The 19,537-nt window shown below is 43.4% G+C and overlaps 1 protein-coding gene and 1 long non-coding RNA gene across 7 annotated transcripts in view; one reads left to right on the top strand and one right to left on the bottom strand.

Moving 5' to 3' along the window:
* Positions 1-19,537, bottom strand: part of TANC2 (tetratricopeptide repeat, ankyrin repeat and coiled-coil containing 2) — a 315,530-nt gene that overhangs the window by 91,473 nt on the left and 204,520 nt on the right. For all 6 annotated transcript variants that reach the window (XM_060202531.1, XM_060202528.1, XM_060202527.1 and 3 more), the window contains one exon: positions 13,990-14,115. In XM_060202531.1, the coding sequence (XP_060058514.1) occupies positions 13,990-14,115 (126 nt within the window). The remainder of the gene's footprint in view (positions 1-13,989; positions 14,116-19,537) is intronic.
* Positions 1,617-14,577, top strand: LOC132541802 (uncharacterized). Its single transcript, XR_009552882.1, has 3 exons — positions 1,617-1,869; positions 13,957-14,080; positions 14,451-14,577. It is a non-coding gene; the product is annotated as an uncharacterized LOC132541802 (long non-coding RNA).

Genomic DNA, 19,537 nt, shown 5'->3' with positions numbered 1-19,537 from the left:
GCGCAGCGGGTTAAGCGCACGTGGCGCAAAGCGCAGGGACCGGCCTAAGGATCCCGGTTCGAGCCCCCGGCTCCCCACCTGCAGGGGAGTCGCTTCACAGGCGGTGAAGCAGGTCTGCGGGTGTCTGTCTTTCTCTCCCCCTCTCTGTCTTCCCCTCCTCCCTCCATTTCTCTCTGTCCTATCCAACAACGACAACAATAAAACAACAAGGGCAACAAAAGGGAATAAATAAATAAATAAAATCTTTATTAAAAAAGAAAAAGAAAAAGAAAACAGAAATCACTCTGGAGATCTGTGATGATCATTCCTGGAGCACCAGCAGAGTTCCGATTCACGCATGTGTCTGAGCAAACTACCCCAAACTGGAAAGACCGACCTGAGCAGGTTAGAGAGAAGAGTGCTGCTCTGGCAGGGCCCAAACAGTGTCTGTGCCCACTAGCCCCACCTTGGAAACCTTTACAATTTACAGGACAATGGGGAGAGTCTCCAAAAAGGTATGGTCTCAGCAGTGTGAACTAGTAAGACCTGTAACAGATGCTGTATTGGTTCTGCTCAACAAACTTGGCACATTTTAGGACTGCTCTATTTCCATGGAGAATGCCACTGGGATTTTGACAGAGTTCATACCTAATCTATGGATTGCTTTAGGTAAAATGGCCATTTTAACAATGTTTATTTTCATAATCTAAGAACACAAGATAACATTCCCTTTCACTGTGTCTTATTTTAATAAGAGTTTACAGGCTTCTTTGTAAAGGTCTTTCATCATTTTGATTAGCTTTTCTCCAGAGTATTTTCTCTTTTTAAATGCAATTTAAATGGACTTGCTTTCTCGATTCCCTTTCCTTCGACTCACTGTGAACAGAAACACAACAGGTTTATATATACTGGCTTTGTGTCCTGTCACTTTACTGAGCTCATTGTTTCCACATTAACTTCTCTTCCAACTCATATTTTAAAATATTTTTTTCTTGCCTAATTGCTCTGGCTAAGACTTTCAGTACTATGTGGAACAGCTGTGGAGAGAGGAGACACCCTTACCTTGTTTCAAATTTTAGGGAAAAAGTTTTCACAAATCTCAAAGGAATTCAGAGAGAAAAGAAGGAAAATGGAGATGTGATGCTCCCTGACTTCGAACTGTAGGAGAAAGTCATAGGGGCCGAGACCCAAGGCAGATCTAGTACATCAGAGAGCAGCCAAAACTTTACAACGGAGAAAAGAAGTTCTCTTCAATAAATGATGCAGGAAAAACTGGACAGTCACGCGTAAAGGAGAAAGCTAGGAGATCATTAACTCAGAATGGACTGAAGACTGGGATATTAGATCTGAAACCATACACAGTCTTCAGTCCATTCTGTATACAGACTTTTCCTCAAGACATGAAATGCTGACAAAAACAAATGATCAAAAAAAAAAACACAATATAAGAAATGCTCGATGAAGTCCTCTGGCAGGAAGAAAAACAAAGAAAAGAAAAAGCAATACATGGATCAACGTAAGAACATGAGAGTAGCTGAAATGGTAGTTTTTTCTTATCATTTAAAAGTTCTAAAAGGTCAGAGCTCTTATATGGAGAGGTCAGCAGGATGTGTCAGTGAAGTGGATGATAACATGAAGGCTGAGAGTAGTGGACACAGAGCCCTGTGCTAAAAAGAGCAGCGACACCAGGCCAGAGACTGTACTTATAGAGTAACGTCTGTTTGCAAGGTTGGGCCTTACAGAGTGTCTGGGAATACAGATTGTGAACTATGAAGAAAACCAATCCCAGAACTAATGGGAGCGGCTTACTGTGCCCAAACTGTGTAACAAAACAGTCTACAATCAACATCTGCTTTTCTTCTGGGAATCTGGAGTTTCGGCACGTTTTAGGTAAGGGGATTTCTGAAACTAGACACCGACAAAAATCTTGGGCACTGAATTTCTAATAACCTTTTCTGGCTGAAAACATTTTGCATATGTTGTTGTAACTCACTGCCGGAAGAGTTAAAGCATGTGTGTAACTGCACTGTGAGGAAACTCTCAGTGAAGCTGTGCGGATTTCCTCCAGACTTTGCCCCATGTACATCTTCCTTCTGCAGGTTATTAGAAATTCAGGGTGTGTTCTTGCATTGCAATAATGTATATTTGTAGTAAAGACTATGTGCCTAGTTCTGTGAATTCTCCCAGTTAATCAAGGAACCTGGGGCTTAGTTGAAAGACATCTTAACACAGTATTGCAACAACCTTAAACTATACACAGAATGGTGTAATTTCATGTGAGGCCATACTGTAATAAGTTCAACCTAGTACTAAAAATAACGTAATAACCATACAAAAATAAAGAGTATAGCTAATTAGTTAAGGACACAATATAGACCCATAAACATACTGAATCCGAAACATGGGAGAAATATCAAGATGACAGATTAAAACTTGAAATGTCCAATTAGAAGAGTAAAATGATGACAAATATCCTAAATGTTTCAAAGCAAGACTGTAATATGCTGCCTACAGGAAACCCACTTTAAATACGAATGTACAAATGGGCAAGTGCGAGTATAGAGAAAGACACAGCAGGCTGATGCAACCAGCAGAAAGGTGTTGTGACTGTTTATGACAAACGGGGTGGGGAAGGCAGCATAATGGCTATGCAAACAGACTCTCAGGTCCCAGGCTCAACCCCTGGCAGAGTTGAGCTGTGCTCTGGTAAAATAATAATAATAAAATAAAATGTAAATGTAAGTAACAAAGACAGGTTTCAGAGCAAAGAATACCATAAAAGCTTTCCTAACAAGCAGGGGATTAGCAGCCCAGTGTCTACATAGCTACTGACAGCCGCACAGGCAGCGCCTCCGCGGTGAGGAGCACTTTTAGAAGATACCTAGGCGAGCATGCGAAATTATACCCGTGTCCACAGCCGCGCCGGGATTCATTAGCCCCGGAAAGTTAAGGACAAAATGAAATGAACAAGCAGAGCCTGTGGAGAATGGCTTGGGAGACGGCACAGTGGCCAGGGTGTCAGACTCTGAAGAGTGAGATCCCAAGTTGAATCTCCAGCATCACACGTGCCTCTCTCTCTCTCTCTCTCTCTCTCATCAGAAAGAAACACCCGCTTATCTATCCCCGGGATCACTGCTGGGGTTCGGTGCTTGTACCACTGCATCTGGCGGCCTGTTCTTTTTCTTTTTCTTTTCTTTTTGGATATGAGTGACACAGGGAGAAAAAGAAGTGAGGAGACACCTGCAGCACTGCTCCACCCCTCGTGAAGCTGCCCTTGCTGACAAAGAAAGAGTAGGGGGCTTGAACCTGGGTCTTTGCGTTTGTTAATGTGCACGCTCCGCTTGAGGAGCTGATAGCAGGCCCTTAAAACTTATCTTTAACAAAAGCTCTAAGGAGAACCAGCAGATAGGTCAAATGGACAGCACACTTTACTGCATGCATCATTTAGGTTTGAGCCTGGCCCCCACTGTACTGAAGGAAGCGTCAGTGCTACAATGCCTTTCTGCCCCTCTGTCTCTGGCTTGCCATCTGAAAAGCAGAGGTCAGTCTGCAGTGGGAAGGTCCCAGTGATGACCAAAACAACAATAGCCGTTTAAGGAACCTATAATTACCAAATCATCCTCAAGACTTTTAATATCCTTCTTTCAGTATCTAGTAGAGAAACAGACAGACAATTAGCAAGATGCAGCAGTGCTGAGCGTGCTACTCCCAGTAACCCACCTCCATCTGTCTCCTCCAATGCGCTTCAGATAACAGCTAAAACACCGAGTTGCTGTTGGTGACTTCAAGTGGCAAAGGGTCTTATTAAATATGATTTATTGTGCTAATTCTCAATTAGTCTGAATGCGATTCTAGTTTCTGCTTTATGAATGGCCCAAACTAAACACTGTCTGGGTACTTTCTCATGTATCACCTTACTGCCTGTGTCACTTCAGCCCCTGTCGGCATATTCTACTTTACACATAGCTTGTCTTAAGCATTAAGAATTCATTTTAAAGGCTGTAACAGACTACAGTGTGTCTTCCAGAAAACTGATTTTTCTTTTTTTCATTTTATTTATTTTCCCTGTTGTTGCCCTTGTTGTCTTTTTATTGTTGTTGTAGTTATTATTGTTGTTACTGATGTCGCTGTTGTTGGATAGGACAGAGAGAAATGGAAAGAAGAGGGGAAGACAGAGAGGGGGAGAGAAAGACAGACACCTGCAGACCTGCTTCACCACCTGTGAAGTGACTCCCCTGCAGGTGGGGAGCCGGGGGCTCGAACCGGGATCCTTAGCCAGTCCTTGCAATTTGTACCACATGTACTTAACGCGTTGTATTACCGCCCGCCTCCCGCTGCTTTTTATTTTTCTAGTTTCTGTTCCTGAACACCGACTTGACAGAGAAATAACATCATCTGAGCTGCACTGAGGAAGAGCGTATGTGGCAGCCAGCTACATACTAGACCAGAACAGGGAGAGGCAGAGGGAGACCAGTTGTGTAACTGCTGAGAACGGACATCATGGGAGGGAGGCATGTGAGAAATTCTCCAAGAGCTGGCCACTCAGGGCAGGGTATGTGGGTGGGTGTCGAGAACAGTGACAAGAGCAGCTCCACAGATGACAGCCTGAGTGAAAGGAGGACCAGGCTCCTGGTAAGAGAAGTGGGCAGGAAAAGCTGGCTCGGGCCAGTGAGCCCTACGGTGCCCTTCTGCCATCTGCAGTGGGCTTAAATACAAGCCCATTTCCACGTTCCTAACACCTCCAAAGGCCTGAGCCTATCTGCTCTTAAACTATTCGTTGCTTTTTCATACTGTAATGTCTGTGGCACAGTGTAGAATATAAGTTCCCAGTAGTCTGGAGTTTGCCACATACTAAATGAATTGGACATTACCATCACGATTGACATCAAAGAGTGCTAAGAAGTAAATAAAAACATGTTTCAAACTCCTACTACTATGTCTACAAAGAGTAAGAACTGTAGTCAGTATAAGTTACCCTTTCTTTCTTTCTTTCTTTCTTTCTTTCTTTCTTTCTTTCTTTCTTTCTTTCTTTCTTTCTTTTTGTTATCACTGGGGCTCAGTGCCTGCACCATGAATCCACTGCTCCTGGAGACCATCTTTCCCATTTTGTTGCCCTTGTTGTTGTTGTTGGATAGGACAGAGAGAAATGGAGAGAGGAGGGGAAGACAGAGGGGGGGAGAGAAAGATAGACACCTGCAGACCTGCTTCACTGCTTGCGAAGTGATCCCCTGCCCTGCAGGTGGAGTGCTGGGGGTTCAAACAGGAATCCTTGCACTGGTCCTTGTCCTTGCGCTTTGCACCATGTGCGCTTAACCCAGTGAGCTGCTTCCCGGCCCCCTTAAAAGTTATTATTTCTACATGTTTTCAAAAGCACCCCACTTATTTCAGGATTTAAGGAGACCACTATGTACTATTAATGCTGGGATGAAAAAGGTCTAAGGCTTATTTTACTCTGAAAACCAATACTAGGAAATCTTTGAATAGTTGTATCTTTAACATTTAACACCTTTGACAAGAGTCTTATAAGAAAACATCTGCTGAGACAAGTTTGGAATGATTGCTGAGTGGAATCTTCAGGAAGGAAAGAAAGATCTTTGAAAACAGTACAAGAAATAGGGGAAGTTCAATTCTTCCAAAGGCTGCACTTCTAATATATTTCCTTATGCTTCATAACACAAAATACAGTGACAATACGAATTCTCCAAAGGTTTTAAAGTTGAAACATATGACAAAAAAATTACCTGGAAGGGGGCTGGATGGTGGTGCACCTGGTTGAGCACACATCTTACAATGCCCAAGGACCTGGGTTCAAACCCCACAGTCCCTACCTGCAGGGGGAGTGTTTCACAAGTGGTGAGGCAGGGCTGCAGGCGTTTCTCTCCCTCTCTATAACCCCCTTCCTTCTCTATTTCTGGCTGTCACTATCCAGTAAAAAATAAAGATAATAATTTAAAAATGAAATAAAAAACTTAAAAAAAAAACACATTACTAAGCCAGTAGACTTAATTACTTAATTAGCTTTGAAGGTTGAGACATAAGATTTTTATTGGGACATCAACTTGGTTAGTTATTTGAAATTTAAACATTTTAAAGTTAACTCCTAGATAAATTTGGTGGTGCTGGGAGTCGGGCGGTAGCGCAGTGGGTTAAGCGCTCGTGGCGGAAAGTGCAAGGACCGGTCGGTCTAAGGATCCCAGTTCGAGCCCCCGGCTCCCCACCTGCAGGGGAGTCGCTTCACAGGCGGTGAAGCAGGTCTGCAGGTGTCTGTCTTTCTCTCCCCCTCTCTGTCTTCCCCTCCTCTCTCCCTCTCTGTTCTATCCAACAACGATGACATCAATAACAACAACAATAATAACTACAGCAGTAAAAAACAACAAGGGCAACAAAATAAAACAAAATATATTTTTAAAAAATTTGGTGGTGCTGTTATTAGTATAATAAGATTTTCACTTCTGGAGAAAATAGTAATAGAGATTATCTGGCAAGCAGCATTTACACAAAGATCTACCTTTTTTTTTTTTTTTGCCTCCAAAGTTATTGCTGGGGCTCGGTGCCTGCACCACAAATCCACTGCTCCTGGAGGCCACCTTTTCCCTTTTGTTGCCCTTGTTGTCTATCGTTGTTGTTGTTAATATTATTGTTGCTGCTGTTGGGTAGGACAGAGAGAAATGGAGAGAGGAGGGGAAGACAGAGGGGGAAAGAAAGACAGATACCTGCAGACCTGCTTCACCGCCTGTGAAGCCACTCCCCTGCAGGTGGGGAGCCGGGGGCTCGAACCGGGATCCTTACGCCAGTCCTTGTGCTTTGCGCCACGTGCATTTAACCCACTGCGTTACCGCCCAGCCCCCACAAAGATCTATCTTTAATGTACTGAACATGACAGAGAACCAGAGTGTCACTCTGGAACATGCAAGGCCAGGGGCTGAGCCCAGACCCATTCTTTTAAATCCATCTAATTTTCTTCTTCTTCTAGCATTTTCTTCTTAATTCATTTAGATCAAAACATCAAAATGGCTTAATGTGTCTTTTTAAAAAAATATTTATTTATTCCCTTTTGTTGCCCTTGCTGTTTTTCATTGTTGTTGTAGTTATTGTTGTGGTTATTGATGTCATTGTTGTTGAATAGGACAGAGAAATGGAGAGAGGAGGGGAAGACAGAGAGGGGGAGAGAAAGACAGACACCTGCAGACCTGCTTCACCGCCTGTGAAGCGACTCCCCTGCAGGTGGGGAGCCTGGGGCTTGAACTGGGATCCTTCTGCCGGTCCTTGCGCTTTGAGCCACGTGCGCTATCACTCGACTCCCTTAATGTGTCTTTTTTAACATTTTGTATGAAGGCATTTAAAATGTTTTTAGGGTTTTATTCTTAGAGAATTAGATACCACGATCAGATTTCCTTTCGTGCCCTCTACAGTCTTTAAGCAGTTTGCTACTCAAGGCAGCCGTCAACACGGTGGTTAGAACACACTGTTTACAGGCCCTCCGCCTCCTCCTTGTGGGTCTCTCAGGGACTGCTGGGAACCAGCTACTCTTTAGGTTTTCACTTAAAAATGGAATGTATGGAACAAGGCTGGCTACTGAAAACGCCAGGCTTGCTACCCTGCCAGGAGCTGTTTTAACAAGTCCCGATCTGCTTAAAAGCAACCAGACTAGGACCAGGCAGCGGCACACCTGGCTGAGCACACGCATTACAATGTGCAAGGACCTGCGTCCCAGCCCCCCGCCTGCGAGGGAAGCTTCACAAGCTGCAGGTGCTTCTGCCTCCCCCTTAATTTCTCTGTCTCTATTAAAAATAAATAAAAATATAAAAAACCAAAGTAAAACAAAATAAAAATAAGCAACGAAGAAGATAAGTTTTAAAAAATCACAAACTCCAAGTGTCTATCGGATATTCAAAGCATCCAGTCTGATTACTGCACGTCAGGACGCTGTCAAAGAGGGTGGGGGTGAGAGGCTGGCTAGAGAGACAGTCATATAATATCTCCACATAAGTAGTTGTGTACATGCAATCTTACCTCTGGAGTGTGGGTTTATCCAGAATAAACAAAAGCAATCCAGTCAAAACAAAACAGTGAACAATGACATAGAAGGGAAGGTGGAAATTTCCCTTGTAAATGTGAGTCAGTCAGGTGCGATCAAAGTGACTCGGCAACCTCAGGAAAGTGACGTACGGACGGACTAATGCAGAGCCTTGGCTTCACGACACCACCTGAGTCATCTTCATAAAGGATCCATTGTTTTGCCAAAGGGACTTACAGGCAGTGCCGAGTGCTGATTTTAGTTGATAAAAATTCAATTCTCTGCTTTGACAAAGCCAAGATAACTGTAGCAGGGTCAGCTGCACGAACATTCTGCCCATGAGTCATATGCCCACAGACAGGCAGCTCTATCAACGAACCCCAGTGCTGTGGAGAAGCACAGGCAACAAGATTTACTAGGATCCTAAAGGAGACCAACAGACACGGAGAAGGGAAGTTTTAGTCAGCGATGTGTAATCTCGGATTGAACTATTAGGCGGGTTAGAATCTTGTTTTAGTTTTAGTTTTAGTCTAGCCCAAGCAGGTACTATCTGAAGTTACTATACTAAGGCCTGCTCTGTGTACCTTAACTCCCCACAGCTTTCTTCATTTGACCCGTCGTAGGAGTTACCACATTTATCACCACTGACTCAACCTTCTTCGAAAAAGAGTCTTTATTTTACATCAGACAGCAAACCTAGTTTCTATCATTCTCTGTGGAGCAAGAGGTTCCATGAAGATGGCCACAAAGAGCAGTTTTAGGCGGGTGATCTCTATATAAATTCACACAAAGATCATGGCAACTACACTTACAAAAAGCACTCCAGAACGATTTTAAGAACCTGAATGAAAAACCTCAATCAAGTTTCAAATTCAAATCTGTTGGAGACACTAGGCTTCAGGAGCAGAAGCCAGTGGACTAACCGGCTACACTCTGCACAGGAATGCGGTCTCGCGCAGCTATCCCTGGAGTGAAGACCTGACTGGCTGGTCTCTGGCAACCCCCTAGCTCCACACAGGTGGACTCTGGGCAGAGCGTTTCAGTGACCTACTCCCCAACATGGGCCAGGGCTCTGTACACACCAACTGCAGTAGAACAGCTGTCCAAATAGCTGTTTTGAGAAGTGATTTCTTCTTTTACTAATGAGATAGATGTTAATACCTCACTGAAGATCCCAATTCTAGGATAGATATCAGCGCGACTTCTGTTTCAGCAGTCTAGAGACTACCGTTATGACCACACAAGGACATTTTCTACTAAGGTAACTGCTACATGAACTATGCCTATATGACTAAACTATGTTTCTGAGTAACAGACTGTAAGCTACAATTTGCGCATTTCTATGAGCAGACTGTATGGTTCTCAAAAGGCATAACCTAGACACCCTCCTCACCTACTTTCTATTTCACTTCCCTCAATTACTCCAAGGCTACCCTGTCAGACAATGTAAGGACGACAAAAGCTGGATATGGGCAAGAGACGGACAGACTTTACTGATGAGTCTTTAGTCACTGCCAGGCCACCCATCAGCTGGGGCCCTAGTCAGGGAGTCCTTGGGTCCCAGACAGACATGATGGGCCTAGACCTCTAACAGATCCCTCTCACCACTGTCACTGGTCATCTCCATCAGGAACAACATAGTGGACCCCTTTGTGGGCCTCTACAGGACCTTGTCCTCAATGTGGATCAACAATGGTATGGAATGTTCCAAACTCCAAAGGGAGGTTGGGCAATATATTCTACCACTTGGGGAAGACAGGTCCTGAAATTAGCACAGCCTGGAATGTTCCCAGCTGTGACCACAGAATGCCAGCTCAGACCTACAGGGATGCAGAGGTTACACAGGCCCCTGTGCTGAATATGAGCCCCAGATCAAACTGATGGCTTTATATTTAACAATATTTAAATACTTTCCCCATATTTGGGAGTTACTCTTTTTCCTGATTTAGCTTTCTAGTTCTTTTTCCAACTCTGACACCCCCCAGACAATATCTTTAGCCCACCTGCATGTCAGCTGCCAGGCTCAGGCAAAAATTAGTAAAGTCACGGGTCCTTTGGGATATGCCTAAATTAGACCTACTAGCTTTTTCCAAAAACAGAGACTCAAATCTCATCTGCTATAATCTTACCTTTAGTTTCCTGATTATTAAACAATTTGTTCTGCTTAATATCTTAATGCTTTTCAGCCACCAACTTGCAGATGCTGCCATGACACTAACCTGACTTCACTGGACAGACGACCTCACCAGTGTGTCCCAGAACCCCACTTCCCCAGAGTCCTAAACCACTAGGGAAAGAGAGAGACAGCCTGGGGGTGTGGACCGACCTGCCAATGCCCATGTTCAGTGGAGAAGCAATGACAGAAGCCAGACCTCCCACCTTCTGCACCCCATAATGATCCTGGGTCCATGCTCTCAGAGGGATAAAGAATAGGAAAGCTTTCAATGGAGGGGATGAAATATGGAGTTCCGGTGGTGGGAATTGTGTGGAATTGTTCTACTCTTATCCTATGGTCTTGTCGATCATTATTTAAAAAAAAAAAAGAAAGAAAGAAAGAAAGAAAGAAAACCTATCTTTGGATAGAATATCTTCTAAATGTTCCAATGGTTCTCAGAGTATGATCAGTGGACCCCTGCCACTTTTGGGGGACTTTTCAAGATAATTCTGAGGAATCCAGAAAGTCAAATCTACTTTCATAATACCAAGAAATAATGTGTCTTTTTAAACTGTTAATTCTCTCACAAGTATATGACAGAATTTTCAGAGGCTACACAGTGTGAATATATAATGTCTTATTATTGGTTTTGAAAGTGGACAAATATTTTAATCATGTGCAGTCTCAGTTCCCAGTGGGTAAATATAGATAGATATGTGTGTATATATAAAGGATGCTGGGACCAAACACCATGAAATGACAGCTTTAAGCAGGACAGCACCAGACTGCCTGTACGAAGTTCCCAATAACTGCCCCAGTTTCCAAAGGGAGGCTGGTCAGTCTACTGTGCCACTCGAGGTGGTCCTGAAATGAGCGCAGCCTAGACTGTTCCCAGCCTAGACTGTTCCCACATGAGCTCACACTGACAGGGTGTCAGAGGTCATACAGGTCCCAGGACTACATAGGAATAGACATGGACCTGGGTCATATCCACGGGATAAACAGTTAACAGTATTTATATACTTTCTTCAAGTTTGGGAGTTAGTCTCTGCCCTACCTAATCCAGCTTTCTAGTCCTATTCTCAATTTTGACTATATCTTCCCAGATAACATTTTTAGCCCAAATCCATGTTAACTATCAAGCTCAGACAAAAATTACTAAAGTCATATACCCCAAGGCGCATACCTAAAATAGACCCCCTAGCTCCTCTTCATTCTAAGATCCCTATTCTTATCTGCTCTATTCCCACTTTTTGGTTCCTGCTTATTGTTTAATTTTATTGTTTTGTCCTGTTTTATATCGTATTGCCTTTCAGTCACCAAGCTGCAGATGCTACTAAGATTCATCCTGATTTCTCTGGGCAGATAACTTCACCAATGCTTCCTGGAACCTCATCTCTCCAGAGCCCTATGCCACTAGGGAAAGACAGAAACAGGCTGGGGGGAATGGATCCACCTGCCAACACTCATGTCCAGCAGAGACACAATTACAGAAGCCAGAACTCCCAACTTCTGCAACCCATAAAATTTTTTTCCCCATATTCCCAGAGGGGGAAAATGTTAGGGGAAGATGATCAGAGGGGGTCTGAACTCTTAATTTCATTAAGACCCTGAGAGAGAAGAGGAAAAAGAAAGGGCATTCTGAAGTAGCAATAGGTGTAGGTGTGACTTAGAAAGAAAGAGAAGGTAGGACCATAGGAAAAAAATGGGCAAATATATATAAACATAGATAGATAGTTCGAGAAATAATAGTCAACCCTTATCTGTGACCTTGTGAGAACCACTGCAGTTTCCAATGGAGGGAACAGGGAGTGGGACACAGAGCTCTGGAGGTGAGAATGGTGTGGGACTGTACCCCTATTATTTCATAATTTTGTAAGTCAATATTAAATCACTAAAAAAAGAGAAAAAAAACATGGACCAGAGTTGGTGTACTGCACCAAAGTCAAAGACTCTGGGGTTGGGGGTAGGAGGGTAGGGTCCAGGTCCTGGAACATCCTGGCAGAAGAGGGCCTAGTGGGGGTTGAATTGTTATGTGGAAAACTGATAAATGTTACACATGTACAAACTACTGTACTTTACTTTTGGCTGTAAATAATTAATCCCCACAAATATATATGTGCCTCCCAATACATTCTTCCACTTCAAGCACTCTTCAGGCACTTATTTGAAGGACATTATTTCAGATTATCCCCATACTTGGGAACAGTCTGTAAGTGTAATATTCACCAGATACACAAATTATATAACCACTAACTACCATCTCTCAGGTCACTTAAAATTGTCATAAAAAAAACTACAGTGTAGAATTTGTCTGAATGATATGTTAAAATACAGAAAGATGTGTCTCTGTAGAAAGATGTGTGTTAATGCACAATTTACAAGGTTTTCAAGTTGCTGGAGAGATACTGGCTTATTGGAAAACTTATGACCTGGGACCAGGTGGCGGTGCACATGTTACAGTGCACAAGGACCCAGGTAAGCCTCCGGTCCTCACCTGCAGGGGGAAAGCCTCACAAGTGGTGAAGCAGGGCTGCAGGTATCTCTCTGTCTCTCTCCTCTCTCTTTCTCTCCCTCCCTCTCAATTTCTGGCTGTCTCTATACAGTAAATAAATAAAGATAAAAAAATAAAAAAGTCATGACCTATTTTTTTCTATGTTTCCTGTGCAAGAATGCATCATAACTTTCCCAACAACCAACGGAGGTTATGTAAAATAATTCCATGCCTGGGGCTCTGAGGTTCCAGAATCAATCCCCAGGCACCACAATAAACCAGATTTTAGTGCTCTGATTATAATAAAAAAATAAGTTTTTCCCAAAAAGAATTTTGGCCCATACTCCCAGAGGGGAAAAAGTGTTAGGGGAAGATGACCAGAGGGCTCTGAACTCCAACTCCATCAGGACCTGGAGAGAGAATAGAAAAGAAAAAAAAAAAAGGATGGACATTCAAAAGTAGTAACAGTATGGGTGCGACTTAGAATGAAGGTAGGATCATAGGCAAAAACGGATGGGCAAACATATATATAGTTATAAATAGTCAGCCTGAGTCTGTGGCCTTGGAAAACCAGTTCAGTTTCCAGTGGAGGGAGGGGGGACACAGAACTCTGTTGGTGAGAATAGTACGAAATTATACCCCCATTATTTTGGAAAACACTAATAAAAAATAGAAAAAAAGTTTTCAACTACTTGATTACTTTTTTCTGAGTTGTTCTATTTCAACCATGAACAAAGGGGAAATGACATTAAACTAACATATGACCACAGCTGGCACGTTCCTCTAGAAACAAATGAAATGAGCAAGCACACGTGATGTGACACGCTTTCACAAGTCAGGCCAGGAACACAGGAGTCTGTGCTTACAACAAAGTGTTGTGTCTGAGTACAGTAATCACAGATAATATAAGCCAGACAAAACAGGTCTACAGGGACAGAAGAAAGTCTGTCTCTTCAAGTTTGCTCTCTTGCTCAGTAGCGTGTTTCAAGCCGCACCCTAGGTTAGAGCTCACCTCTTTAACAGCCATCACGGTAATCCAAGTAACATGCTATTTCTTCAGAGACAGACGCAGAAGGGTCAGTGGAGGTGGGTGGGAAGAAATCACACCACTGAATCTGCCTTCAGTGTGGTGGGGACTGTGAGCCAACCTGGGTCATGCACATGGCAAAGCACACTAGCCAAGTGAGCTATGTTGCTGGTCTGACAGGTTGCTTCTTAAAGGAAGACTGTCATATACAACATCAAAGTTCTAAATTACAGTATACCAATTTAGTAGGTCAAACACCGCTTCCAACTTTCCATCTGTTCCAGAGCCTCCCCAGGGCAAGCCCTCCTGAAACTGACCTCTCAGGTCCTGCTGTGTGCGTGCAGCGCCCGTGCTCTGCCTCGGCATTCGAAGAGAAGTTCTCAGGGGCGTGTGTCTCTGCTCATCCAGGTAAGCAAGGTCCTCCAAGTGGGCAGAACTTGTGGCTGGGAAGACAGAGGCATGTGGTCAGCATTCAGGTTAGAAAACTTTCTAAACTTTACTTATCTCGATAGGTTAGGGGGAAAGTGAGAAGGCAGGAGGGTGGGGAGAGAGGACACTCGCAGTCCTGCTGGAGCACCTGTGAAGCTCCCCCCACAGGTGGAGGAGAGAGAGGACACTCGCAGTCCTGCTGGAGCACCTGTGAAGCTCCCCCCACAGGCGGAGGAGAGAGAGGACACTCGCAGTCCTGCTGGAGCACTTGTGAAGCTCCCCCCACAGGTGGAGGAAGATTCCTGACTAGTAAACAATTTGTCCTGCTTCCTATCTTACTGCTTTTCAGCCACCAAGTTGCAGATGCTACCATGACACCAACCTGACTTCTCTGGACAGATGACATCACTGATGTCCCCTAGACCCCACCTCCCCAGAGCCCTGCCCCACTAGGGAAAGATAGAACAGGCTGGGGGCGGGAGTCGACCTGCCAACGCCCACGTCCACGTCCAGCAGAGAAGCAATGACAGAAGCCAGACCTCCCACCTTCTGCTCTCCATAATGATCCTGGGTCCTTGCTCTCAGAGGGACAGAAAAAATGGATGCTATCAAGGGAGGGTATTATATATGGAGCTCTGGGGGTGAGCAGTGTGTGGAACTCTACCCCTCTTATCCTATGGTCTTATTGGTCATTATTTAATCAATAAAAATAAAAAAGAAAGACTGCCAGGATGTTCTGTTATTGAGCTCTGTTTTTACTTGATCTTCATATAGTTATACTGCTTATCTATTCACCTTTTTAATCTCAAATCAGAATGACTACTTAAGGGTAAATTTCTTTTTCAAAGACCTCTTATTAGGCTAAACATCCACAGTCTGATCATCACCATACATGTACTGAGAGATTTACATTCTATGTTAAAGTTCTCTGTACTGAAATGTGGGTAGAACTTGGTAATATGTGCCTGGCTGTATATAAGGTTTCTACATCCTATCTTAGTTGCCTGGGCCTATTGGAACCCAGGTAAAAGAACCTTTTCAAATTATAAAGTTTCTATAAGGAGATAAGGCTTTGAAAGCTACTTAGGAATCTTAAGCCAAGAAAGGGAGGTCATATGCTACATGACACACCAGAGACAGAAACAGAGACAGTTGATCTCTGTACCTGAGAATTAAAACTAGCCAGAAGAAGTAACTATCTAATCTCTTGTTTATTTATTTACTTATTTATTTGCCAGAGCACTGCTCAGCTCTGGCTTATGATGGTGCGGGGGACTGAACCTGGGACTCTGGAGCCTCAGGGAGGAGAGCCTCTCTGCAGAACCATTGTGCTATCCGCCCCCACGCACCAATCTTTTAAGACCCTGGGCACAATGACTCTTGTACCACCCCCACTGATTCTCTAAATTGGCTTATGAATCCTTTCTTACATTAAATGCAAATCCTGTTTTACTAATTCTACTTACCTTTGCTTGGCATTTATTTGCATGTGTGTGTTTTGGTTACACACACGCACTGCAAACCCTCAACAAACAAACAAACAAACAAACAAACAAACAAACAAAACTGGGAAGGAGAGTCCCAGAGGGCCTTCCACAGGATGTCCTCCTTGGAGCTCTGAATCTCAGCGTCTTCTGAGCCAGCTTCCCTTCACAGACACGTGAGCACTAGTTCTGTGTGCGCTCTCCCCCAAGCACAGGTGGGTTAGTAGGACTAACTTCTGCCGGTCCCGCAGGCCCACAGGTGGTGGCGACTTCCTGCACTTGCCAAGTCTGCTGCCTCAGTGTTCTTGTGAGCTTTACCACTTTCTAGAAGCCAGTGAGCAGTCACTTATAGAAAGTTCTGTTAAAATAACTAGTTTCTGTGCCCATGTTAGCTCCACATTGGTACAGAAAATCAGGGATAGGGAGTCGGGCGGTGGCGCAGCGGGTTAAGCGCAGGTGGCGCAAAGCACAAGGACCGGCATAAGGATCCCGGTTCGAACCCCGGCTCCCCACCTGCAGGGGAGTCGCTTCACGGGCGGTGAAGCAGGTCTGCAGGTGTCTGTCTTTCTCTCCTCCTCTCTGTCTTCCCCTCCTCTCTCCGTTTCTCTCTGTCCTATCCAACAATGACGACAACAACAATAAGAACTACAACAATAAAACAACAAGGGCAACAAAAGGGAATAAATAAATAAAATAAAATATTAAAAAAAAGAAAAAAAAAATTATTTAAAAAAAAAAAAAAAAAAAAGAAAATCAGGGATTACAAATCTTCCTCATATATGCAATGCTGGTAATGAGGCAGCTTCACAGGATACTGGTGTGAAAGGTCTAGAGATCAGCACTCTGGGGCCTGTGCCTGAAGGCTGGCCTGCTGCCCATTCTGTAACTAATGTTTTACTGCACTGCACCCATACCCATTCACTTAAATCTTTATTAACAGCAGTTGTGCCAGCAGCTGCATAGACAGCACAGCCCACAGCACTTGCCTGATGGCCTTTTAATAACAAGTCTGTGATTCTGACCTAGTCTGACGCCTCATTTTGCAGGCTAGGGGACAGTGGAATGATTTTCCCACAGTGGTTATTTCTAACAAAAACGAGAATTCCGAGACAGTTGGAATGAGCTGCTGTAATCCTCGGCTCAGGGAGGCCTGATGCTATTTCCTTGTAGTGCCCTCCACTTTAAAACGAGGCAGATTTGAAACTTTAAAATCTCCTTTGCACTATGTACTCATCTTTGCCACTTTCCCCTCTCTGTGCATGTCTTCAAAGAGCAATAATCAAACCCAGGAAATAAAGGCCTTGTTGACATGAGGTAAAGGTGCCCCACATAGACTAATAACTTCTTGCACTTTGCACTTTGGCTATTTTCCACGGCAAGAAACAAAAGGAAACAAGAAAAGCCCCTGGCTCATTTTTTCCTATGAAAAAATACTTACTTTCAAAGCTCATGAGAGTACTATGAAAAGGTTAATGATAATAAGAATATTTTGTTCACATTAACACAAAATCCGATGAAACTGATAATCCGAGTAGCAAGAGAAGGTTCTGGATACCATGAGAACAATATTAATGACAGCAGAGATCTAAAGCAAGGCTGTCTTACTGAAATAGTTCTATATGCTAACTTGTAACATGGCTGAGGTGTGTGTGTGTGTGTGTGTGTGTGTGTGTGTGTGTGTGTGTGTGTGTGTGTGTGTGTACACACATGGCCAGGAATCCTCTGCTCCCAGTGGACCCTGCCTTTTTTTAAGCAGAGGGTGGGAGTCAGAGGAGGAGAGAGACACAGAGAGCAGCACATGGTGGCACTGCCTTCCGGCTTCACAGCTTCCCCTCTGATGGTGCTCCCAGCTGGTGTGGGATGGCCAGTGGTCAGGGTGCTGATGCATCTTGACGCATGCGCTCGACTTGATGTTCCAACAAGAGATTAGAGAGCGCCAGTGGCGCAATCGGTCAGCGTGTGTAACAACAAGAGATCACAGTCTTCATTGATAGTAAGCAGAATTCCATAGGAATAAATATATGTTGAAGATGTCTTTAAAATTTATGCGGAAAAGAGTTCTGCCAATATTGTCCTCTAAGTATCTAATAGTTTCTGGTCTAATATCCATGTTCTTGATCCACTTGGAATTTACTTTTGTGTTTGGTGAAATACAGTGGTTCAGTTTCATTCTTCTGCATGTTTCAATCCATTGTTTCCAACACCATTTGTTGAAGAGACTCTGCTCTCCCCATGTAATAGTCTGGGCCCCTTTGTCAAAGATTAGATGTCCATAGGTGTGGGGGCCTCATTTCTGGGCTCTCAATTCTATTCCACTGGTCAGTGTGTCTATTCATGTTCCAGTACCAAGCAATTTAGATGACAATGCCCTATAATACAATTTGAGATCTGGGAGTGTGATGCCTCCAGTTCTGTTCTTTCTTCTCAAGATTGTTTTGTTGGCAATTTTAGGTCTTTTCTGGTTCCAGATAAACATTTATAGTTTTTGTTCTATTCTTCTAAAATTTTGGTTAGGATCTTGATGGGGCTGCATTAAATCTGTATATGGCTCTTGGTAGTATATTCATTTTGATGATGTTCATTCTTCCAATCCATGATCATGGAATATCTCTCCACTTGTATCTTTAAGGCTAGAAGTGGACCTAGCCTTTGACCCTGCAATTCCTCTCCTGGGGATATATCCTGAGGAACCAAACATACCCATCCAAAAAGATTTGTGTACACATATGTTCATAGCAGCACAATTTGTAATAGCCAAAACCTGGAAGTAATCCAAGTGTCCAACAACACATGTGTGGCTGAGCAAGTTGCGGTCTATATACTCAGTATAAAAAAATGGCATTTTCACCATTTTCAGCCCAGCTTGGAGAGAGCTCAAAGGAATCATGTTAAGTGAGATAAGTCAGAAACAGAAGGATGAATATGGGATGATCTCACTCACAGGCAGAAGCTGAAAAACAAGATCAGAAGGGAAAACACTAAGCAGAACCTGGACTGGAGTTGGTGTATTGCACCAAAGTCAGAGACTCTGGGGTGGGGGTTGGGGGAGGGTTCAGGTCCTGGAACAGGATGGCAGAGGACCTAGTGGGGACTGTATTGTTACGTGGAAAACTGAGATGTTATACATGTACAAACTACTGTATTTGACTGTAAAACAACCCCCAATAAAAATGTAAATAAAAACAAAATATTTAAAAAACAAAGTTAGTATCAACAAATACAGTGGCCACACTAGTTTCAATAGATCAAATAAAGTATGCCATTTTCAACAAAGAGATTTGTAGTTATTGAAGGTAATAAAATGTTCTGAAAATTGAAAACAAATAAACAAACAATATGGGGGGAGTAAAAAGAAACTAGCTTTGTGAGCCTGGAGTCTACTGGAGTCTATCTTTTTGTCCATTTGTGAATCCTTTACGCTAAGGGAGATGTACACTTCTGAGAACACAGCTAAATTAATTAGCAACTAAGTGATGCACTTTAATTAAAAACAGTTGTAGTGACCTCAGTCCTAGTCTCACATACTAAACTATAATGAAGTGCAGCTGTAAGTGTGGCCCCAACTTCACTATGATTCTCTGTCAGAGCAGCTCCAGGGAAAATGAGTATCCACTGCCCTGCTGCTTCACTTCACATAATCAGGAGGTGTAGTAGAAGTGTACTGGAGTGAGCATGTCTCCCCATTTCTGAATGGCGACACCAGGAGGCAGAGGCAATATGTGGTCACCGATTCAAGTAGCAGCTCATCCCTGCTTAAGCCAACAACATATGCAAATAAACTAAGAAAAATCAGTGATACCTGACATCAACACCTGGCTCAGGATTTAGATCTGAAAGCAGCAAATGAAAAACTGTAATCTAGACCATAATTAAGTAATGCTCGGTATTATCTCCATTTATTAAAGCACGCTATCCTTTTTACTATCTTATCAACTGACATATTTCTGTTGAT

This window comes from Erinaceus europaeus, chromosome 12 (genome assembly GCF_950295315.1).
Source record: "Erinaceus europaeus chromosome 12, mEriEur2.1, whole genome shotgun sequence".
In the NCBI taxonomy this organism is placed as follows: Eukaryota; Metazoa; Chordata; class Mammalia; order Eulipotyphla; family Erinaceidae; genus Erinaceus; species Erinaceus europaeus.
Note: the sequence above shows the minus strand (reverse complement) of the source record. Positions and strands in the feature narration are given on the sequence as shown.